This window comes from Larus michahellis, chromosome 9 (genome assembly GCF_964199755.1).
Source record: "Larus michahellis chromosome 9, bLarMic1.1, whole genome shotgun sequence".
NCBI lineage: Eukaryota > Metazoa > Chordata > Aves > Charadriiformes > Laridae > Larus > Larus michahellis.
In genome coordinates, this window is record NC_133904.1 from 9,464,866 (window position 1) to 9,489,742 (window position 24,877).

The 24,877-nt window shown below is 48.0% G+C and overlaps 1 protein-coding gene across 1 annotated transcript; it reads left to right on the forward strand.

Annotated features, from left to right (window-relative positions):
- The first annotated feature begins 535 nt into the window (after nt 1-535).
- On the forward strand, nt 536-20,473 carry MINAR1 (membrane integral NOTCH2 associated receptor 1). Its single transcript, XM_074601528.1, has 4 exons — nt 536-664; nt 7,381-9,724; nt 11,283-11,537; nt 15,947-20,473. Exons 2-4 carry the CDS (start codon nt 7,427-7,429, stop codon nt 16,142-16,144), a joined length of 2,751 nt encoding a protein of 916 aa, XP_074457629.1. The 5' UTR covers nt 536-664; nt 7,381-7,426; the 3' UTR covers nt 16,145-20,473.
- The last annotated feature ends 4,404 nt before the right edge of the window (nt 20,474-24,877 follow it).

The following is a 24,877-nucleotide window of genomic DNA, read 5'->3' on the forward strand; positions in this document are numbered from 1 at the left end:
CCTCCCCTGCACGCCTTTGCTGGGGGTGAGCTGTCACCCTCTGCCCGGATTGGGGGTGCAGGGGGGGAGGAAGGGGGGAAATAGCGGGGTTGACAGCGCGGTGGGGGCCGGGTGCTGCTCCACACCCCAAGCAGCACCTGGAGCTGCGGGGGGGGCGCTGCGGGACTCGGGACGCCGGCCCCAACGCCCCCCCCCCCCCGCAGCTTGCGAGGCTGCGTGAGCGGCCGGGACTCGCACTAATGATAACAATACTACTACTAATAACAACAATAATAATTTATAAGAAGCCGAAGCGCTGGTCCCCCGCCCACCCGCCCCGCACCGTCCCTGCGGGCTGCCGAGCCCCGGAACCGGCGGCTGCCGCAGCGCCCGGGGCGGCCGGGGCAGCCCCTCCGCAGCTGCGGGGCGGGGAGGGGGGGGGCGGTGCAGGGAGGCTCGGCTTGTGCAGCCCCCTCCCTCCTCTCCTCCCTTCCCTCCTCCCATGCCAACCTGCTGCCGCCTTTGTCAGCGCAGCCCGGCGCTATGGCATCCTGCTGGGGCTTCAGGCTCGGGCTCTTCCTCCTCCTCCTCCTCCTCCTCCTGCTGGCTGGGAAGCGGCTGCTGCAGCGGCAGAGCCAGCCCTGACGGCCGCGCTCCCCGGGCAAGAGCCAGGCGGAGCCCCCAGGTGAGCCCCAGGTGCGGGGAGGGGGGGGGCAAGGATGTGGAAAGAGGGGGCTGGCAGAAAAGGGGACACCGGGGACAAGCGCCCTCCGCTCCCCAGGGATGCTCTGGGGACCGGGGGTGGCGGGGAAGGGGCTTCAGCACCAGCTCCCCCCCCCGACGGGTTGGGGGCAGGTGGGGTGAGTGCAGGTAAGAGACCACCCCCCCACAGCCCCCGCTTGGTGCCTTGGGGTCCCACCTCTTTGTCAGGCTCCCCGGGAAAGGTGGTGGTGGGGGCGGGGGTGGGGGGGTACACTCAAAAATCTTGAAACTCCATCTGTGACTTTGGAGGCTCCACTTCAGTCCTGCACAGCTGGATCTGCCCCTGGGCAGCTGGAGGGGAACAAGTGAGTGACCCCCGGCCTGGACCCCGGGGGCCCCCAAACGCCAAGCGGGGAGCCTGGAGGGATGGGGAGTGCCGGGGATGCGGGCCGGGGAAGCTGAACCCAGCCCGGTGAAGAAGCAGAGTCAGGTCCGGGCTGTCAGTGTGGTTGCTATAGGTTTGCCATGCTAAAAATCCAGGTTCCCCACAGATGGAATACGTTTCTCCCATTTAACTCAATTAGACCTTTTTGCGTCTATCTGTCAGTGTTTGCAATGGTGTCTCCTTATGCCAAAATTTTCGGGGAAAAACATGACTCGAATGCGCTCTAATAACGTATTGAGAGGACAGGATTTGTGTGTGTTTGTATGGGCCAATAGTTGGCAAAGAATAACCAGGAGCATATGATGCAGTAATAATTCAAGTAATTTATTGCACAGTTTTAGAATGATTGATTGCACTTTTCCAGATCATATAGATACCTTAACCTGGATTGCATAACTGAACAATGCAAATAATCAGACTAATGTTATTCTGCAAGAAAGAGCAATGGCAAACCTTGCTTGACTTGATCCCTGACACGGCCGTGAGGGTACGCTGCCTTTATCCACAAGTTCCCCACTAATTTATGCACTGGGAGCCTTTAAAAACTGCTGAATTCTGGGGGGCGGGGGGGCTGAAGTGTTGTGCAGAGTCCTTCTACAGCAGAGCCTGCTTCTGTCAAGGAGCTGGGTTTGTAAAGCGTGGTTTTCCAAGGCTCGTTCACCCAAGATAAGAGCCAGAAAATAGCAACTTCTTCCGCTGCTGGTCCTCACCGAAGCTCCTGGTGAACCGTGGATGCGGTTCGCGGTGGGATGGCCGGGAGGGTGCAAAGCGCGTCGTTCCTGTGCAGAACGGCAGCGAGCCGCCGGCGAGAGCGGGTGCACAAGCCCTGAGAGCTCCCAGGCTGCGGGCGCTTGTCCCCTTCGGCTCTGGAGGAGTGAATAAAAATCACGCTGGCGAGGCGGGCAGCCAGCGCGCATCTCCTACCTGCCCCGGGGGCCGGAGCCCACCCCGCGCCCTCACAGCCGAGCGAGGGGGCCGGGGGAGGCTGCCCGTGTCGGGCTGTTCGGGAGGACTTTCCTCTTCAATGAAAGGTGGAGAGAAGCGATTACCATCGTGCGGGCAGGGCTCCCGGGTGCGCTTTATAGTTTTCTTTTTAATGAGCAGCAGAAGGCAGGGGGAGGAGGAGGAATAAGGTGTGTGGAAACGGGCATTGTTTTCCCCGAGTGCCTTCTCCCGCGTGCGTGTGCGGGGTAGAAGCCAGCCGGGGCTCAAGATGCCCATTCATTCGTCAGAAATTTCTTCATGTTTTGACAGGGAACTGGATTTGTGAGTGTGGGAGAAAACAAAAACCGAATTCCATCTCGCTGCGTTACATGTTTCATGCGAGGCACGCGTCGCCTGCCTTGTTTTATAGTATCTGGCGCTGGGAAGACAGGTTGAAAGATTTATGAGCTCAAGTTAATAGTAAACCAGCATATTACAGGCTCTATATTAATGTTCTCCTGCGCTGGAGTAGCTGGCTCTTTCTGGGGGGATTTGTGCGAGGATCGCTCGCTCTCTCTGTCGTCGCCGTAATGGTATTATAGGGTGGCCCGTTAGTCACCGGGGGTGGGGGCAAGCAAAACAAGGATGCTGCTTCCCTCTCGGCAGGCAAATCAAAGGGAGAGGGAAACGATGACTCCAGCGCCCGCATCTGTGTGTGAGCTGCACATGCCGTGGATACGGGGAAGCGGGGAGAGCAAATGTCAGAGGCAGAAAGAACAGGGAAGGAAATGAAGGAGGAGATAACAGAGGAAGATAACGTGGTCTGTCTGCCAGTGGCCACGATCCAGGCTCGCGGAAGGCACCTTGCCACCCCGCAGCTGCTCGGGGAAGCCTAGCGGTGGGACTTTCTCTTGAATCCCGTGCTGGGATTTATCTGCCCGGATGCAGTGGGGCAGGGTTTGGGCTGAAGGTGCAACAGGGGAAAGTGGCCAGGGCAAGTGGGGAGCAGTACTAATTTAATGAATTCCTGCGGATGGTGAATTTATAGGGTGGCCAGCAGGTGAGGGGAACCCCCCGCCCCAGCACTGATTTGGGCGGTGGTGAGGAAGTGCATTCTGGATTTCTTGTGAGGAAGCAACACGCATGAAAGAGTCCACAGGTTCCCCTGGTCTGGAGGACCACAAGGGAGACATCTTATGGAGGCTTGATTCCTAAAGTCGCCAGAAACTAGAACACTATATTCCCTTTGTGCAGCAGAAAGCACCACTAGGGATGGAGGCTGCAACTGTGTAATGCTCTTGGTCTTCTCCTCCAGAGGCTGAGATGGCGGGTTAATGGTAAGATGAGAGCTCAGTTCATTGCTCTTGGTGCAGGGCAAGAAGGCATCGATTTGTGGTGAGCCTGGAGCTCATCTGCGTGCAAGGAGAGTCAGAGCCCATCGACTCGCTGTGCAATATGAGGCTGTACAAGTCCATGCTGGGATAGAATTGTGCTATTAGAGCGGGGAATGTCGAATCTTAGGAAGCCGAGTCAAAGCGACGCTCCTAGTGTTAATAGAACAAAAATCATTAAAGATGAAATGTTAAGCGGCTCCTTTGGTCAGAGACCGTCTTGCTGAAGGTAAATAAGCTAGATCCTGACCCTGTGTGTGGTCAGCTCCATGTCCCTGGAGACAAAAGTCAGTTTGGGGGTGGTGTGGAGGGTGCGTGTGGCTGCTGGTAGTGAGGGTAAGGTATGAGGACACTGGTGGAATTGAGGCCATCCGAGGAAGCCCCGTGCTGCTGCCCTTGCTGTGGGTGCTTTCATTCACTTTGCTGCTTTTGACGGATTCATGACCCTGTACCCTCTCTGAAAGGTGTTCCTGCGCTTATTTCGGAGCTTTGCGTTTATGTGTGCCGCGTCCAGGTCTATTCTGGTCCTGCTTCGAGAGCTAATGAATGAACGTGGACATTAACAGCTGAGACGGTGCGTGGCCAAGTGCTTGGCACCTGAGACGTGGCAGCTCCCAGGGTGACGTGCCAAGAGGCACCTGTCTTTGTCACAGGCTGTTAGGAGGCTTGACAAGAGACAGGGGAGCTTAATGTGCCACTAAAAACCTTGGCACCGGGTTTTTACATCCCTCACCCAGGAAACAAGATTTCAAGGCCCTTTTATATTCTCCTCATAGGGTAATACATCCTATTCTTCGCAGCGTGAATCTGTTGCGTGCTCCGCTGGCAACGTTTCGGATGCTCTGGCACAAGGGAGCACCCATTCCCATGCCCAGGCTGAAGCCCAAAGGTACCTTTCGCACCTGTGTGCTCACACCAGAGAGCTGTTTGTGAACAGCCAAGGGGTGAAGAGGAAATTATTCCATCTCCTAGCTAGCTTGCTTTTCCACAAGGCCTACAACTGATTTTGCAACCTGCCTTTTGAATTCCCACCTCCCAGAGCTGAGCAAATTGGCCAAATTCCTACCCTTGTCTTAAAGCCTCTGCCACCTCCCTGTCCCCTCACTGCTTTGCAGCTGACTGCCATCTCCCAGGCTTGGGTCTGGGAGCAGAGGGTCCCAGCCTGAGCTAAACCAGGTCTACCAGAGCTCTTCTGCTTGGGGTCTGGGTTTCAGTGCTGCTGCCTTACTGCTTGGGTATGGATTGGGGTCCCCAAACCAGGGCTCCTTGTTGGTGCTACATAAAGGCAACGTGAGATTTGGGGGTATGCAGGGCTTCCCACTGAACTTACCGAACTTGTCAGCCCTCAGCACCTTTGAAAATCAGGCTGCACCCAAGTTTTGCTAGATTCCTAGGGTTTAGAAACCGTAATTGAAGTTAAAACCTCTGATGGGAGGGGTAGCCTAAGAATGGCTTGGTACAAAACAAAAAATTTCAAGGAACTGCACCTAGGATATCCTCACTGGGATGAGAGTCAAGACAGGAAGGTAGGGAATAAAGGGGTTGACGGTTTTAAGGAATATATTCTTGCAAACTGGCTACTTGTGTATTTTAGCAGGAGTGTGAGTGGGGAGAAAGCAGGGCGCTGGCAGGCCAGTGCCGGCAGCGGGTAGAGCGTGTATGAGGCTGTGAAAACGCATATCCAGGTGAGGGTTTTGCGAGAAGCTGTGAAGTTACAAATGGGAGGAGACAGTTGCTTTTGCTGGTATTCAGCCCGGAGGTGACACAAAGACAGATTTCCACTCTTGCCCCAAATGGCAGATTTATAACATGCAGAAAATTGACTTGCGATGCCAGTCCCCTCGCAGCCGGGAAAGTCTCTGAGCCCCACGTGTGAAGTTTACTCGGGGAGTGCTGGGTGGCTTTGGTGGCAGACAGGGGAGTTTGGACCTAGCTTGGGAGCTTCACTTTCTAATTGTGACACGTCAGAGAAATACAAAGGCGGGCTGTTAAAAAGGCTGTGCCTCCGAGCACACGCTGTCGATAAAGAGAAAGGGGATACAAGCATCCTCCTCCAGGTTTTAGCCTTACTTTGTGCCACCGTGCACTGAGCAATATGATGTTTTGGGCCCTTTTGTCAGTTAGCAGAAGGGTTGTGCTGCTCTGCGTAATACATGGGCTTTGAAAGCAAACACACATACAGCGGAGGTGTTGGAAAATCCCTGTGGCCATTGCTTTCTGAGAGTAGTGTTCACAACCACAGAAATACATTCACGTTGCTGCTGCTCAACTCCTGATCACACGCAGCAGAAAGGCGCTGCTTAAATGATCAGCCAAGTCGTCCTTTGGAGACTGGTTTCATGTTCTTATGGGCAACCCGTTGGTTTTCTTGTTTCCCTCTGGAAGATGCTACTGTGGCGTTTGCTATGAAAGCTGATGTACGTTGGCTTCTGACACTGATAGCGGTCGCCGGTGTGTAATGTCAGGGCGAGATGAAAGGCTACAAGAGAGGGAACAAGAGCCCTGTATTGCTGGAGCAGTGCTCAGGAGTCCTGAGGTTCTTGGCTGGGAGGTGACTTTTTAAACGAGTAATAAGAAACCTTGCAAGCCTGACTTTTGTGCTTTGCCATTCGGGTGGCTGTTCCGCACTTGATGTGGATGGAGAGACTAGTTCCAGGGGTCATCTAAGGGTGGGAGTGAATGGGGGAAGGTACCATACCTTTCTGGGGAAGGGAAAATATTTTTGCCATTCCTATCAGTACAAATAACAAAGACAAAGTGACCAAACATAGGAATCAGCAGACTGCATCATCCCGTGCTCTGTCTCTCCTAGTAGCCAACAGCAGAGACACCGACAAGGATATTCACAGTGGGCAGATGAACAATAATCTGCCCCCCCATCAGCATCCGTTCCTAATCCATAATAGCTAGAGGTTGGTTTCAACTCTGAAAGCAGAGGGGTTTATATCCTTCCCAAGATGTTTGCTAGTGGTAGCTGTGCTCGCTCGAGCTCTTCTTGTTATCCACAGAAATGTGTAGCCTTTGCTCTCCACCTCTGCCCTATCGTTTCAGGCTGGTGAATGGAGCCGCCCTCCCCAGGCGTCTCTGGGAGCACATCGCTGAAGAGGATGTCCTCTGTCCTTGATATTTCTCAGTCGTCAAATCCACCCTGATTGGCAACCAGCCCTCTAGCATCTGCTGGATTGGTTTCAAGATTCAGTGGGATTTTTTTTTTTTTTTTTTTCCTTAACTCTTTCTGCTCTTTTCTACATTTTGCACTTTACAGCTGAAATGGGACCAGGCAGCTTTTCCATTCCTGAATCACAAACTTAGGAAAAGTTATTTCTGGAAAAAGTGTCATGGTATCCAGAGGAGGTAATTCAGAGTAGAGGAGAAAATAATGTTTTTAAATAAGCAAGGTGGTAATTATGTGCTCAGATAACTTCTAAAAACGTCAGAAGTTTGTTCTCAGAAAATCTTCCTGAGAGCTGTTTGCAGTCAGATATGAAAACAGCTGGGGTTGTCATGGTGTGGTAGATCATCTCTGGTTAGGCTGGGGCTAGAATTATTGCCAAACAATTTGATGCGTCTGTACTTTCAACCTCTCACAAGTTGGTAAGAAATTCTGTAAGAAAGCCCCATGACAAGCAGGCTGGGATTGCCTATCTGCCATTAGCTCAGCCCCTCCAAAGCTTCTGCTGTTTATTCACTTGCTCGCTTTAGTAGACACTTGACATAAATGAGCCTCCTTGGATGAAATCCTGATTCCATTTAAGTATTGATTTAATCGATGCTAGGATTACAGCCTGGAGTTCGGAAACCGGAGGATGGGTTAAACAAGCAAGCCCTCGACTGCGTGGCTGGGGAGTCAGGTCCCATCTGTGGCTGAATTACAAAGTCCTGAATATTATCTGCGGGTGACTTATAATCTTTTTTGTTTGCTGTTGTGTGTTGCTGTAGAAGTGGAGCGCAGTTTCCAGGCTAAACAACAAAATACGTGTAAGCCATGGAGTCCAACCAGGAATCCTCGCTCTTCCTGGTGAAGATCTTGGAGGAGCTGGACACGAAGCAGAATACTGTTTCTTACCAGGACCTCTGCAAGTCCCTGTGTGCGAGGTTTGATTTATCCCAGTTGGCCAAGCTCCGAAGCGTGCTGTTTTACACCGCTTGCCTGGATCCTAATTTCCCAGCGACTTTGTTCAAAGACAAAATGAGATGCACTGTAAACAATCAGCAATCAAAGAAAATCATGGTTGCAGCAGATATAGTAACAATATTCAACCTCATACAAATGAACGGGGGAGTGGCCAAGGAGAAACTTCCAGTTGCAAGGCAGAAAGTGAAGAAGAAAGAGTCCTTCGAGTCCTGTAGATCTGACACGGAAATCTGCAATGTGGCAGACTGCGTGCCCAACTGTGAGCTGAACGACCAGGAGTTCAACCGGGGCTTTCCAGTCAGAAGGTCTTCAAAATGCAGAAAGATGGACTGCAAAGACTGTCAACAGTTTGTCCCCTCGTCAGAACCCAACTTTTTACTCGGCGTTAATAAGGAGATGAAGGGCCGGGCTGCCTCTCTGGACAGGCTGCAGGCGCTGGCGTCCTACTCCATCGCCACGTCTCCACCATGCGAGATGCAGAGTACATACTTCCCCATGAACATTGAAAATGAATCTATTTCAGACCAGGACTCCTTGCCTATAACTGCAGGCATAAAAGAAACTTTCATTTCAAACGACGAGCCGTTTGTGATGCAGTCGTGTGTCCAGAAAAGAAATATATTCAAAGAAGATTTTCATAATCTGATTACAATATCTCCCAACTTAATACCATCCAACAAAAAGCCAGAAGATGGACACAGAGAGCCTCAGAACAGGAAAGAAAGCTCTAAGCAGGCTTTCTTCAACCACAGCTTTGAAATGCCGTACAGCAGCCAGTACTTGAATCCAGTTTATTCTCCTATACCAGACAAAAGACGAGTGAAGCACGAAAGTTTAGATGATCTTCAGGCTTCGACGTATTTTGGCCCAACTACTATTCTCGGGCCCCAGGACACCAAAAAGTGGACTGGAAAGCCAACCAAGCAAACTGCCTGGCCAGCTAAAAGCTGGAGTTTAAATACCGAGGAGGTACCTGACTTTGAACGATCATTTTTTAACAGGAAGCAGTCTGAAGAGAAGCCGCGATACCAGAGTTCGAACAACCCTTCCCCAAACTTTCCTTCAGCTGACAGGCATCAGTCCTACCTAAACGTGAAGGATCAGCAGCCAATTATGCAGGCGAACTACGCTGTGAAACCAAATGGGCATAAACCCAAGGAAATTCCTTCCATTTTAGAAGTGGAAAAGCACGAGCCAGTCAAAAAGTTTAAGGATAAAAGCATTAATTGTACTTCTGTGCAGATCTTAAGCATTGACAGGACCACGAGTGTTGGGACACAAACGGAGCAGCAAGTTCTGGAGCACAAGAAATGCAAGGATTTGTGTGCGGCGGGCCAAGCCAAGTACGGAGAGCGGCACTCTCTTAAGCAGTCGGATGATGACTCTGAAATCGTGAGCGATGACATCAGTGACATTTTCCGGTTTTTGGATGACATGAGTATCAGCGGGTCGACGGGAGTGATGCAGTCTTCGTGCTACAACAGCACCGGTTCCTTGTCTCAGGTGCATAAATCGGACTGTGAGAGCTCACCTGAGCACAATTTGACTAAAATCTCCAACGGGAGTGCGTGCAACAAATTGGATAAACTGGTCCGGGCAGATATCAGTAACACAGATGATGAACTAAAAACGAGTGTCTGCAAATTAGTTCTGAGGATTGGCGAAATAGAGAAGAAACTGGAATCTCTCTCAGGTGTCCGAGAAGAAATCTCCCAAGTCCTGGGAAAATTAAGCAAGTTGGATCAAAAAATTCAGCAGCCAGAGAAAGTCAGTGTACAAATAGATCTCAATTCTTTGACAAGCGAGGCCGCGTCAGATGAGAGTAACTCCCCGCAGATATTTCAGTGCCACAATACTCCTCATGGAGGCAAACTGGAGAATAATCCAGAATGGTGCTGTTCAGACGCCAGTGGAAGTAACAGCGAGAGTCTTCGAGTAAAAGCCTTAAAAAAAAGTTTGTTTACTAGGAGGTCATCAAGATCATTAACAGAGGAAAACAGTGCAACTGAATCCAAAATAGCAAGTATTTCAAACTCTCCCCGAGACTGGAGAGCTATTACTTACACCAACCAAGTTGGCATTACGGAAGAGGAGATGAAAGAGAGAGATGGAGGAGAAAATAAGGACTGGCACAGGAAATCTAAAGAGGTAATTTCAACTTTAACTCGCATAATAAGCACTTAAAAATAATCTAGTTATGAATGTCCTCCACAGTCATCACAAGCCTCAGGGTATGACAATACTTTGCCCTGCCATATTATGCCTGTCTTTATTGTTATCATAATTGAGTGATTTTGTACCTATATCTTCTTGGTTGGCAGCTGCAATATGGTCAAGTTGCTCCTTAAAAGCACTTTGCTCTTTTGAAAAAGGTGGTGGTGGGGGGTAATGTGGGTGAGATCTTTGGAAGATGATGGTGGCATTCATCATCAGTGGCGATATAATGAGGCCGGGTAATTAACTTGGTGAAAAGGGTGTGAGGAAAATTGAAATTCTCTAGTGGTTGTTTTAAAAGGGATATTTTTAAATTGCGTTGTGGCGGCTTTTATCAGAGAAGTATGTGCATATTTAAAAGCCAACAAAATAGATTCATGGATTCAAATCCCTCAAGAAAAGCATCCTTATACATGTACCGTGAGACGCAAACTGTAGTTATGTTCTCTATCTCTGACTTTCGCGGTCATTTACATGAATCTTAAACCTCCCGTTGAGGAAATGCAGCATAGCTGTGGTCTTGTTTTGGTTGGTCGGAAAACCTCTGCCTGTCCCTCCCAACAGATGCCCGCTGCCACAGGGCTATCATGGCCGTCCTTGCGCTGGGCTCTGGTTGCCTCTCAGTTGAAACTGTCAGAGTTAGGTTGATGGTTGGACTAGATGATCTGAAAGGTCCCTTCCAACCTAGGCGATTCTATGATGTGGATGGTTGTTTCTGTTTCACGGAGAGTGGAGAGGGTTGGGGGTCCTTCAGCTCCTTCAGCTCCCTTGTCGATCAGGACCATGATGGGCATGCTGTGCCGTGCCTCCTTACAGGGAGGAATGAGGGCAGAGAAGGAAGAGGTTTGTTGGAAGTAAGTGCAGTTGGATGAACAAGAAACCATAAAACATGGCTTATTCTGCACCGTAGGTTGCAGAAAGGGAAGAAGGTTGCCCAGACCTTGGCTTTTCTGTACTTTGATCTGCCCAGGATGAAAGGGTGACTTTGAAATTCCCTTCCTCACTCCTGCAGTAGACTGTGGCTGACACGGGATTGGTACCGTGCATGGTGCAGTGTCAAGGCGGTGCTACCTGGGGGCTTCCCACAAGACTTCTTCAGGTTAAGAATTGGTCTGAAAACAGAAGTCTGGAAGCCTGCATGGGGCCCTCAACTTTTCCAGATTAGCTAGGCTTTTCTGGACATCAGGGCCATTTTCAGAATAGTTTTATAACTGTAAATAGCACAAAACCTAAATTTCCTCTGCTGCATCAGCATTGTCTTCATGTAATGCTGAACGTGGAGTTGTGTCTGTAAAACACCTCCTTGGTCTGGTTGTGAGAAGAGGGTGGGCAAATGGATTAAAGCCATCCAAAACTTTGTCTTAGCTGGTAATTTTTTATCATGGCTGAAGCAATACCATATGGTGGTTCTGAAAGGAATATTTCTGTCCTTTGTGTTTAACCCCCTCATAGTCCTGTTTCTTCTCTCAAATTCTTTTGAACCCCATTGCAGGCAGACAGGCAATACGAAATCCCACAGCCACATAGACTGTCTAAACAACCAAAAGATGCTTTCTTGATTGAACAAGTCTTTAGTCCTCATCCCTACCCTGCATCACTCAAGTCACACATGAAAAGCAACCCGCTCTACACAGACATGAGGTTGACAGAGCTGGCTGAAGTGAAACGTGCCCAGCCATCGTGGACCATAGAGGAATACACGAGGAATTCGGGGGATAAAGGCAAGATTGCGGCTTTGGATTTACAAGTGAGTCCCAATTATTTAATTTGAATGGCTTGATTGCGAATGGATGTTGCCAGAATATGCATTTAAGAAGGGATTTGGGTAGCTCAGGAAGGAGCTGTGCAGCGTTGAGCCTCTAATCTTGCTGATCCCTATCCATCCTGGCTGGGGACAAAGGAAAATGTGGATGTTTGATTACTGAATGGTGATCCTTGACAGGTTTTTGCTTCAAGTTTATTCTGCAATGGAGAGATGTCTGCTAAGCCATTGTGGTGTTAGTAGCTCTAAAGAAGAGTTTAGGAGTGCAGAGAAGAGCTGGTCCCCAACTGCAGCAGGGCAGAGTGGTGCAGAAGCTGGCATTCCTGCTTTGTCTTCTGTCCTTGTTCTATCCGAATTGTTCACAGAGAATCTGTGTGTTAGGGCTTTTTCCCATTTTGCGAGGAATATGAGACATAAACTACTTGTAGAAGATGTTCAATAACATGTCTGTTTTTTGAAACACATCACCGTTGCAGCTTTGAAGTGGCTGTTGGAAACCAGGGTCATGTGAAGAACAGATAAGCTAATGGCCTGTCTTTTTGGCTTTTTAGTTTGGCTTGGAACTGTGCAGGCTCTTCTGCAAGGAGCAGAGCAGAGCAAGGTACTGGGAGACAAATCCGAATTTTGGTTTGAAATTTTCCCAAACAGTGGTGTATTTGAAATCACAATCCTGATATATAATGGGCTGCCCAAACCCAGGACTGAGTGCCCACGTTGGATACCCTGGTCTGGCCCGATAAACAAAAGGCGTCTTGTAGGAAGGAAGATATCTGAGCACAGATAGGGCATGAGGTAATGGCCTCAAACTGAAGGAGGGTAGATTTAGATTGGGTATCAGGAAGAAATTCTTTCCTGTGAGGGTGGTGAGGTGCTTTAACAGGTTGTCCAGGGAGGTTGTGGCTGCCCCATCCCTGGAGGTGTTCAAGGCCAGGCTGGATGGGGCTTGGAGCAGCCTGGTCTAGTGGGAGGTGTCCCTGCCCAGGGCAGGGGGGTTGGAACTGGATGATCTTTAAGGTCCCTTCCAACTCGAACCATTCTGTGATTCTGTGTGATTTAAAGAGGAAACATGAAGAATGCCATCCAAAATGTGCAAAGACCAAACAAATGTTGCCGTCTTTAGTCATGAAACACAAAATGCATCACATAATGAAATCCACACAGATCACTGTGTGTCGTTTATATCATTTATATGCATTTATACAGCAGCACGTGGAGCCAGCGGAGGGGTGCTGGTGCTGACCTGTGGGATTTTGGTCTCCTTGCATGCATGTGCATGCCCCAGTGCAGAGCCAGCTGCCTTGTCTAGCTCCAGGCTTGGCAGCAGTTGGGGTACAATCACCTACAGTGACCTGGGCAATGCAGCCACGCTCAAGCAGGGAGCCTGCTTGTCTCCAGAGCTTCTCTGCTAGGGAAAGTGGCAGGCAAGAGCCTGAGGCTTGCAGCTCTGCATTGGTTCTCCATGGCTCAGTGCTGAGGTGCCCAACCCAGCTCCAAACCCGTCAGGCGAAGCCCTAGGAGAGCATCAGGATACTACGAGGAAGACTTGGTTAGCCCAAGGAGAACTGCCATGCCTCAGGACCACGCGTCAGCCGGTTTGGAATTAAACCCATCACCCCCACAGTGCTGTAGCGCAACTCCCAGGAGCGTTTGTGCAGGAATTTGTGCCCAACAAGTTCACCTCCCGGCTCGGCTCCTGCAAACTCCCCTGTCCTCGCCGGCCCCTGCTCCTTGCTGTGGCTAAAGTGCAGTTGGAGAGAAGCCAGGTAGCACAGTGACCAGGCTGCACCTTGCCTCAGGTGCCTGCTGCTTTTTGGGTCTTAAAAGCTTTAGAAGGGCTTACCAAATTCCTAACCCTGGCATTGCAGACTGTATGCTAGAGTAGGGATAGGCTGAAAGGGGTTCCTCTGCAGCAGGCAGTCACAAAGCATCCCTCACCTGCTGCGCGGAGGCAACAAGGGAGGTGATATTTGGAGGCAAAGCTCCCCTGGGAGAAGCGTTCTCCATCTGCTCCTCGTAGGGCCGTTCCGTTCCCTGTAAGCGGCTCTGCGTGACTGTGAGCAAAACCAGAGAAATCGGCTTATTGCCATCATTTGTCTTTAGGATAAAGGTGATAAAACTTTCCTGGTTTGATTCTCTCCCTCCAAAGGGACTGTCAGAATCGCACCTACTCCGCAAAGCCCATGTCTAGACTTTATAATAGAGCTTACTGACAAACTTGAAAAATAGACACAGACTGATGAGTGGGGCTTTTTTTCCCAGTGATTAAGTTTATTAGAACTGAAGGTAAATACATTATGCTTTAATGAACATTCCTACGTCTGGCAATGAAATGGGAAAGGAAGCTGATTAACAGTAATGGGCCTTTTTAATAATGCATCTTCCTTCTGAAGTAGTTAAAAGGTCAATACCAAGGCAGAGAGGTCCAAAACTGTAATTTCCGTGAAGCATAGCATGGCTGTCTTTAGGGTTTTTCTACCTTTGTTTACTTAAATTTTCTCCTGGCACTTGACAACTCTGCTGGGTTTTTCCTTCAAAAAAAACGAACCTGCAAAACTAGAGTCAGGCCAAAGTTTGTCCCAGGTGTGGGGTCTGTGTGAGATCGCATCACTTTGCTCGGTGTGTGATGATCCACTGGGACAAAACACTGTCAGGCCACTTTCTGATGTCTTTAGAGATGGAGTTGCTGATTTTTTTTCAGAAGGCTGGAACAGGTCGTTCAGAGCCCGAATGGAACCATCTCAGGCTCAGCTGATGGTCTCTGTTTCAGCGTACTAGCGCTGTCATAGAGATCTCCATCAGATGATCATAAAGCTGTTGATCAATTTTAATTGTTTATTTCTGGGGTAGCTGTAAAATCACTTCTTTTAGTTGTTCTGTACATAAAGCGAACGCTGCTTTCAGGCAAAGCAAGGTTTCAGCCAGTAGCTCGTGGCCGCAAAATCTGAATTAGCCAATTAAAGGCTTACCCAAATCCCTCTCGAGTCAGCTGGAGTTTCTTTCTGCGGAGTCCAACGAGCTTCGGATCAGCTCCGTTACGATCCCAGAAATGGTGTGTGTTAGGATATTCTTGCTGGAACATTTTTATGTGGAATCTTTTTCATTTTTTAAAGAAATGGCCCTTTGGAGCCTCAGGCACAGGAGACAGCTTGGAGGAAAAGCTGTCATTTTTCAAAATGCTCTTTTTGCTTTATTCCTTTCTGTTGGTGAGTGCAATATAATGCCTAGTGTTTGGGATTCCCCCATTTTCCCCCTGTTTTCCCTAACAGAAAGGATGAAGGGAAAAAAAAAAGCAAGGTGGAAATGCAAAGCTTGAAGAGCTCAAATTCTAAGGAAGAAAAAACTAAAAGATAAAAAAAAACCCAAAAAACATTCAAATGGAAACACTGATAAAGTTTCCCAGGTAGCCTTGAATTTTCTGACCAATTCAGATTTCCTTCACGTTCTTTTTTATTTATTTTTAGTTACCTGTGTGGAATGGGAGGGCAAAGTCTTTAATTTCTTAAGCGTACTCTTAAAATCACCTCCAACCCAGCGAGACTCAGACTTTGGCAACGAGCAGAGTATTGCCTCCTGTGGAAATATAGATTGTGCCGTGGGGGTTAAATGATCTCACCGGTGGAGATGGTCCAGGGGAATGTGTGGTACCGAATCGTGTGCCAGGCGTCCGGTTCCCCTTCTCCCTCCTGCCCCTAAAACTGAGACAGCGTTAGGCAGCTGGGCGATTTTTAGAAGATGGAGCTGGAAGGAGAGCTCGAAGCTGAGGGTCACCTCCTCCTGGATGATTTCATGGGAAACCCCTGCCCGCGGTTGTGTATTCCCACGCTGAAACGAAGGGCTGGTGTCCCCAGGGCGTTGCCATTCCGGAGGGTGACTGCAAATTGCCCATCCAGAGGGACTGGGTGCCGGATGGGGCTGGGCAATCGCGCCCTGCAAGCAAGTCATGGTAGCAAAATTAGGGTTAGCTGCTTAAAATGTAGTGCATGAGGAGTATATGTTAAGAACCCTTCCCATCAGCTGGGCTTTAATAATTTAAAAAAGCAGTAACAGACCGGTAGTTGCTGACATCCCTGCTGTCTGGCAGATTAAAGAGATTTTATTTAAATGCCATCCAAGATGACGAAGTTTACGGCAAATCAGAGGTACGTGAGGGATTTTGCAGCAGAATTATACTGTTGCAGGAGTTTATTTTTTGCGGTATTTTGTTGCCACTTTCGTCAGCCTTATGGAACTGGGACCAGGAGTTTGAAGGGATGGGAGAGGCGGCAATAACCCACTTTATCCTGACAGCAGACCCAGATGCAGTTGGGAGGCCTTCAGGCACATCTGCTCTGTTTATTTATTTTATTAATGACAGAACCCAGACAATTAACAAACTGTTTCCTTTTAATTTTTAGACTCAAGAATCTTTAAACCCAAACAACTTAGAATACTGGATGGAAGACATTTATACTCCTGGCTATGATTCCTTATTAAAACGCAAGGAAGCCGAGTTCAGAAGAGCAAAGGTTTGCAAGATCGCTGCCCTGATAACGGCGGCAGCTTGTACGGTTATTCTGGTCATTGTAGTTCCCATTTGTACAATGAAATCCTGAACCTGCGGACAGACCGGTGGCTCCCAGCTGTGCGCATCTCAGCTCATGCTGTGTTTCAAACGTCTGATGGCAAAACTGTTAGGAATTCGCTAAGGAAGAATGTTCTTGAGGATATCCCGATGGAGAATGTGCTGTAACCGCAGGCAAAACAACTAGAGAAACTTTTTTTTTTTTTTTTTTCTGGGGGGGGGGGAAGCATTATTTTAAATAACAGACCGTGTGGCGGAGTTAATGGGAACTCAGTTCAATTTTTATGCATTTTTAAAAGTGCAATATTTTTTTTTTCCTAAAGAAACAATATAAAGTTTTACAGAACCAAGAGACTGGTGAGCATCCAGGCAAAAGAGGAAGGTTGTCTGAGCTATGTTGCATTTAACGGAGGCGTGGGTCCATGGAGGTAGCACTGTATAGAAGGGAACGTTCTATATGCATTACATCGGGGAGCTAGGAAAGTCTGAAAGCTCTCTACAATGTAGAAAACTCTGAATGTATTGTATTTATTTTATAGTACTTATGTATTTCGTGATCATTTGATTGAAAGCAGACTGTGTAGCCATGAACAGAGTTCATTCCTATGTTCAGATTAAAAAGGGCTCTTTGTATTTGGTCTTGCCCTAAGACCCGCTCTATCATCACTGAGTACTTAGCTAAGTGCAATGTGCTGCAGACCAAAAAGATTATGTTTTAAAGCAATCACGAGAGGTTTTAGTTGCTTCTGTTGAATAACATTTGCATAGAGCTGGCAAACTTGCCTTGCCAGAAGGGTATTCTTTACCTCCGCAGACAGTGAAATTGTCTCAATTTCACTCCTGCCAGCAAGCAAAGCTGGCAAATCAAAGCAACGCTCCGTTAAAGTTCTTGGAAATGTAATCTGAACAGTTATAATTTTTTTCACAAAGTCGTTGTGCCTTTTTTTTTTTTTTTTTAGACTGTAGATTAAATAGAACTGTTTAATTTTGCTATTTTAGGCCCATAACATAAATCACAACATAATGGGTACTAATGGAGGTTCTTTTCCCGCAAGCCTTCTATACAGCTCGGAGCGCTCCTCCAACAGCAGGGCTGGTGGTTACTGAGCACTTACATTAAGGGCACAGTTTCTCAGCACTAGTGGAAACTTGCTGTTAACGCAATGCATTCGGCACGGGGAGATCTTTTGCTTCCCGCTTGCTAACAGACTTAAGAATGGTGGTTGACTCTCCGGGACAGCAAGCATTCTGCATCCCATGGGAAACGTCCATTTGATGCTTTATCCCAAATGCAATTCAAAGGAACTCTCAAGCCATGACAGAAATTATCTGCCGTGGTTAGTGAAGGCAAATACCCCGACAGCATTACTCTTCTGTCAAGTATAGATGGAAAAAAAAAATAATAATAAAAAAACCCAATAAATATTTTCAGAAAATAACGTGATCTTGCTGGTCCTCTAAGGGAAAGGAGATTCTTTTAGTGACTACTCTTTATGTAGGGTAATTTGGTTTCTTCAGAAGCAGCCTCCCTACAGGATGACACAGCAGCTAGGAAAGCATCGGCTGCTCGTTCCTCCGGCTCGCTGGGATGTGCCGCACTCGCTGTTTGTTTCTGGCTGGTTTAAAAAAAAGTAGGGAGGAAAGGGTGTGTGGGAGGCGAAGGCTTTGTTGTGACTTTAGATGTGTGTCAGTTCTCTCCTGCAGCTGGAGCGCTGTTTGTGCGCTGCTCGTGTGCTGCATTGTATTTAGGGATAGGTGATCCCTGGGATCATTGATCTATGGGAAAAACAAGTGTAAGCACAGGGTCGGGTGTCCCATCAGCAAATACTGAACAAGGATAAGCCCCTAGACCGAAATCTGCGCCTGCCTGGCCTGAATCCTGACCCAAATTCTGTAGCTTTGGCCCATTCCTAATACCAAGATTATTTCTCTTTCCTCCCAGATGCTGCAGGATGGAGTCACAGCAGGGAGGGAGCAATTCACACTGTCTATTTTAGGCTGCCTTCGGTTATGGTATGATTCAGAGCACCTGAGTTCAGGAGCTCAGGATCTGTACATAGTAAATATAGACAGGTAGAGAAACCTCCGGGGATGATTCGGAGCCGCCAGCGAGATGTCTAATATTAGACATGTGAACACGCTCCGGAGGGCATTGCTCTGCAGTTTACCTTATGCACAATTTAGGTTGATTGTATATTTAAAAAAAAAAAAAAATCTATTCCTGGTTCCAGGTAATGTCATAAAGCCCTTTCACGCCCCTCCTTGGCCTGGCAATAGCAAGCACGAGACGCTCTTGGAAAGAGCAGCGTGGCCCTGTGGTGGCACAGTGTCAGTCCCCATCTGCCCATGCCGGCGGTGACACGTCCCTTGGAGGGGTGGGATGGCTGTGGGATGGACGTGGGGCAGACCCCCCCCGCCTTCACCAACCCCCTCCCCCAGCGAGCTGTCTGGCCCTGCCGCCCCCCAACCCGGCATCCGCAATGCTTCCTCCGTTGCATCTCAGTAATCTGCTTTTAGAAAATGCCGGAATATCTCAGTGGAAACGGGAGAAGGGCGCAGGAGATGCTGTTGATCGCAGGGGCAGGCTGGGGCTGCGTTAGAGGAGGTGTAAGGGCCCCTGTTTTGTCTCTGCAGGGATTTTTGGGTTTTGTCTGTGCAAGACTCATCCCGCTGGCACCGGATGAGTCTTTGCATTAGAGATGCCCAAAATCCTGGAGAGGATTTGGAAGGTGATGGAGCCGTGGGTGACATGGAGCTGGCTTAACCCAAGCACTCAGCATCCCAAACATCCACGCCATTCCTAATTTATCAAGGTGCTTTGGCCCATCCTTGCCTTGCATGAGCAGCCCGTGGCACCCGCCTCCGTCGGGGCAGTGGTTTCCCGACATGCCAGACCGTGACTCGTCACGGATCTCCCTCTCGGGGCTTGATTTGGCCCCTGCGACCTCTGGGAGCATCTCCAGGGTGCCAGGAGCCCGAGGGGAGTGGGGAAAGCAGAGCCCGGCTCCCAAACCTCCCCGCTCCGCAAATACCTCTGGGAGCTGCTGCCTTGCTGCCTCCCCGGCTGCCTCCGGCAGCTCCTCAGCACCGCCAGGATGGGCATCCCTAGCCGTTCCCAGCGGGTTTTACATCTGGCACAGAGCTCCTCGCTTAAAATAGGTAAGGAGGTGGAGCGGTGGGATGCTGCCGCCGGAGGAGAGCAGCCTGGGAAGGAAGGTCCCTGGGGTTCCGCGCAGAGCGTACAAGTTAGGTGGAATCCTGACAATATTAACCTGCAAGAATGTCGTGATCAACCTTGTGAACCAGTTATCAGCTAGTATATGCTGTATACTATATGATAGACTTTTGTATAAAAAAGAAAAATAAACAAATTAAAGCTATAGGTACATTGTAATCCTTGGTGTGATTGAAAAAAGTGTCCTAGATTGTATTACTTAATTAAAATAATGATGAGCATATTGAACTGTTTTTCGTATTTATGCCTTATAAACTTGATATATTACACATGATAAAATGAAACTGCAAGAATTATGAAAGAAATACTCCATTTTGGGGGCAAATCCCATTTGCTTTTCCTAAAACAAGAGTGAGAAATCAGCTCGATAAATCATGTGTGCAGAACAGCAAGAGCAGGATCTGTCCCCAAATGACTTTTTAGGATTTTTTTTTTTTTTTAATGGGGCTTTGGTTAATGTACTATGTAATAATTTTATTTTATAAAGTTACTGTACAATGTTGCCTTTTGGTTCATTTAAATATAATACCAAATAAACTTGAAAATTACAGCCTCCTAAGTTTTAATGAAACAGTTATAATAATTTATTTGCTTTTCCTCTTTTTTTTTTTTCTTTTTTTTTTCCAGGGACATCAAGATAGCCATGGGATGCAAGTGTCTCTGTGTTAGATAACTAAGCAGCCTATCTAGTTCTTGGCAGAATTGCTAATGGATTTCTCACTTGTGAAATAATAAGATCGCAGAAGATAATGAAAAATGAGTTTGTTGGGTTTCTTTTAAAAGCTCCTTTGCATCACATTGTCTGGGCTTCCGGGAGATTAGCTCTTGACACTAATCATAATATTTCATTTTATAGGTTATTTCATGACTGAGTTTTGCCATATCAACTGTTTTAACAAGGTCATGACTAATATTTTGGTTATCTATTTCACTTACATGTTTATGCAACCGCTGTCCCTTTTGAGTCAGTACTATAGATAACTATTTAGAGTCACCTATACATCAGGCGATCGGTTTGCTTAGGATCTCTATATGAATTTAACGTGCTGCTTCTGACTTGTTAATTGCAAAAGTGGGTTTTCCTAAAATTCCGGGCGTTGAGCTGAGCCTACCACTGAAGGTAATCCAGCATCAGAGGCTGCAAAGGGCAGCCACCGAAGAGGGGACATGTATAAATAATGAACAATGACATGAAAATGGAGTAGTGTAAGATATTGATTTCCTCATCGCTACTGCATAAACACCTTTAATGCATTGCTTTAGCAGTCCTGGTCAGGATGGGCACTGCCGAGTGCTCTCTGCAGGGTCAGGCCACCATCTCGGCCCTCGGGTGCTCACGTGTCGTGAGTCAGGCTGCAAACCATCACAGGTGCCCTTGGGAGGGACTGTCATTCGCCATTTCACATCGGTTTCGTTTTTGGAGATGGTAGCATGGATTTGCATCAGTTTCAGGTTTTTCTCTTGTACCCGTCAGAAGCTTACAAGTGGAAGTGCCCTCTGGATTTTTACGTTACAGCACGAATCCGGGAGCAAGAACTTTGGTAAAAAAGCTAAGTGTGACCAGGCTTGTGCCAAAAAAACCCCAAAGCACTCTGGCACAGCATTCCTCAGCCAAGGAGCTGGATACGTAAGATATATAGACCTCATCTGGGTCACCGCTGTGCTGGAAGATGGGGCAGCTGCCAGGTTTCTACGGTAGCTGCTGGATGGAGTCGCTGAGTCCCAAGGTAGAAGAAAGCTCCTACGTGCCATGCTGTATCAGCGACCAGGACTCGGCCCCACGCTCTCTCTGCTACTTTGAACGTATCGCTCACAGCAATCAATTGTACTGCTTGATTAAATTCTTTATTTCAGATATTGCTTTGATGAACGGCTCTGCCTGATGCCCAAGAGAGTCACAAGCAAAATACTGGATTTCGGGGCCATATTCTGCCCTGTGACTCCATCCCATTGAATCTGTACATGGAAGAAGTAGCCCGTAGCCTGCCCGTAGCAGCGTGGTCCTGTTGAAAGGAAAGGTCAGTTGTGTTGGTGTGCACTCTGGGAAAAGGCAAGCACCTGTGGGAGTAATTATAAAGATGAGATACTTTCTTTCATCTTATTTTTCCTTTGTTATCTTTTCAGGAAGGAGCACTATATCTTGTAAAGCGCTGCCCTGCTATTAGGTCTCCAGCAAGTTTGGTCACTTCAAATGACTTCTGAGACCACGGACCACTCGATTTCTCACAGGCTGTTAAATCAATCTTCTCAGTCCCCTTTTTCTCCAGTCTGAAGAAAGATCTTTAGAAAAGGAAGAAGCGGGCCATCGTCACCCAAACTCCTCCCAAAAGTAAGTTCCATTTGGTTTTATTTATTTTCCACAATATATAACAAACTATGTGTAGGATAGCCATGAAGCTCTTCCAAAAGCAACTGTACATCTAAGCCTTCCCAAGAGCAATAGATTGAGATTTTCAAGGAAGACTAGTTAATGGTCCTGGATGAGCCCAGCACAAGGATGCAACAGTGCTTGGCCTGTGCGTGGTACCACTGGGCATCACCGGTCATGGTGGACCAGCAGTGGATGTGGGGAGAAGTGCAAAGCTCTCTGATGGACCAGGGAAAATGTCTACAAGGCCTAGTACAGTATAGGGATGAGGAAGTGCTGGGTGTCTGGAGACACGGTTGCTGCTGAGGCTGGAGGCTTTTAGAAATGAAGAGCTTTGTGGCAGCAATTACCCGTCCCCAATCCTGCTTCTCCCTGCCCTCCCACACCATAGATCGGTGGATATTTGGATATTCCTCTGAGGCACTAAGCAGGTCTCTGGACATACAGTGCAGGCCTAGATCTTGCCTTTTCTCAAAGTTAACCAGATTTCTTCAGTAAACAGGGAATTTCCTGCCAGAAGTTGATGCTTTGGCCTCAGCTAAAAAATTCCCCTGAGGTCTGAGATCTCCTTGTCCCACAGGTGGGGCTGACAGCACTTAAGGAGATGTGACCTGGCCCTTCCTCTCACCCATCCCCAAAACATCATGGGGCCACCCTGGAAATGGCAGGGTTATGAAGATGATTCCCATTTGCTTTCACGTTGGGCTTTGTGGAAGTCGCATCTCCAGGCTGGTCTCTGCAACCAGAGGGTTGAAAACTGATTTCATTTCTTAAGGATGAAAATAGATGGGTGACCTCCTCAGGTAAGAACACGCAGTTCTGATTGCTGGTGCTTTAAGAAAAATGTCAAATCCTGCTATTCACAAGAAAATTGCTCTGTTTTCCGTGCTTATTTTCAGCCTGTACGCGGTGTGCTGTCTGCATGGTGTCCCCCAGCACGTGGTGGGGCTCCAGCCCATGTCCTCAACAGCGGGTGTCCCCCGTGGAAAGGGTAAAAAAGAGGGAATTACATACGGTAAAACAGCCCTACCTGAGAAAGGGACTAGAGAAATGCTAATTATTCTGCCTGGCCCTGGAAACGATGGGAAGTCTGGTCCCTGTTGAAAAGCCTTGCTGTAAACTCTGCTGTAGTGACAGGCGAATCTCTGCTCGTATTGAAAAATCCTCCTGATCTGCCGTCCTGCCGGGCTGACACACTTACTGCAATAAAACAAATCTGTGTTGTGCTGTGCATTTCTCCCCAAGTAATGGTGGGGGGAGAGGAGAGAACCAAGGAGGCTGAGTCATTTGTCTTCTTTCCTTGTCTTGGTAATGAAATATTGCTGTTGAACTTTACCCTGCCTTTCCTGATGCTATTTTTTTTCTTTTTTCTTTTCTTTTTTTTTTTTTTTTGCAACGGTTACCTTTTAAGAGGCTCGTAAAATTGCATTACTAAAATTTATGACTGTGTAGCGAATGTGTGCACATGCATTAATTCTGTTCAAGGCCAACGTCTTGCAGCTGCAAAATTAATGTTACGCTGCCGTTTCCAGTACGGCTAATGAGGGTTCAATAAAGCAGGGCTCACACTTTGCTCACCTTATGGCACTTAATTCCTTGAAACAGCCTTGCCGTGACGAATTTGGCAGGTGACCGTTAAAAATGGGTACACGCACAACACATGGATACGTATTTTTATACATATTTGTTTATGAAATTACAGCCTTGACAATCTTGGCCTTGTGAGCCGGTTCAGTTGGGTTTCAGCTCCTTTGTGTGGTATTTAGTTCAAAGGTTCAAAAGCAGATGCCTCTGAATGCGATGGATTAAAAATGTGCCTCTTAACCATGACTCTGGTCTGGAGAGGCTGAACTGGGTGTTAGCGTTACCCTGCGAGTTATACCCCGTGCTGATTGCGAGTGAGTAGAAAAATAACAGCTCAGAAAATGATCAAATTATTTGAAATTATCTATGCTTAGACTGACATTTTCTTACTAAGCAAAAAAAAAAATCACTTTCTGCTTGAAGGGTGGATTAGTCTTTGTAGCCTTTTTACCAATTGAAAAAGAGTGGTTAATCTGGTATTCCAGGTTGACGACAGATAAAACAACTTAAGGCAAATAACTGATGACGAGGGCTCGCTTGCATGCTGATGGAAGAGAAGAGGTTGGAGGGCTGGATTTTCAAGGTGTTGAGACAGGAATTCAGATGGTATTCGACAGTATTTGTTTTCTTCAAGGCTTTGTCTGACAGTGAGAGGAAAACTCGGCGCTCGTGGCCTTGTACGGTAGCCCAGTGTTTAGGATATGGTGCGTGCAAGATCATTGCTGTCAGAGGTAAAAACCTGGTCATTTGGGACTCCAAAAGAAAGTATGAAGTGTTGGGCAACTGAGATGTACTGGAGCTCAGGAGCAGGTGAACTTCTGGTGGTGAAGTCCACGTTCTGCTGTGCATGAGCCCGCTGGTCCCACAACGTGGGCTCCAGCCACAACGGACCCTGGGATCCCATCAAGCGATTGCTTGGCAAAGTGGCAGCGATGGCAGCCTGCAAAGATCTCATGGCAGAAAAGAATATCCATTTGTGTAAGGGTGCATCTTTTCTATCTTAGCCTCTAGGAACAAGAGCTTCTGATGGGGGGGACGGTGACATTTTTTTCCCTCTGCTGGTAGACATGAGCTGACAACAGTAAAGCATCCCTGGGATGGAGAAACGCATGTGGGGGAAAGATAACCTCATGTGAAGGCTCTCAAGGCAGTACCGTCTGTCTTCCATGTTTTGGGACCAGTCCCTTGATCTCTGTGGGCTTTAGTTTTGTGCCAGTTACTCGCCGCGTCTCTCTTCAGGCTCTTCTTTGGAACAGAGCCGTGTGGTTGTGAGGTGCCCAGGAAAAAAGGGGCCAGACACGGGCTGAGACATCTTACGAGCGTCATCTTGATGCTTGTAATGGCATTACTGGTATCATAAATAGTTACAGCCAGATCAGTCATCAAATTTGTAACTCTGGTGGTAATCAACGATACAACACCTGGGAGGTATTTGGCTCAGCTTGTCAAAGTGTTTTGGTGTTGTGAGAATGATGAATGTCACCAGGAAGGCTTTTGGGGAAGGATAAGAGGAGAGAGAAAAGCAGAAGCAGCGTGACGCTCTGCTGGGATCGCAGCGCGAGGAGAGCGGGATTAGT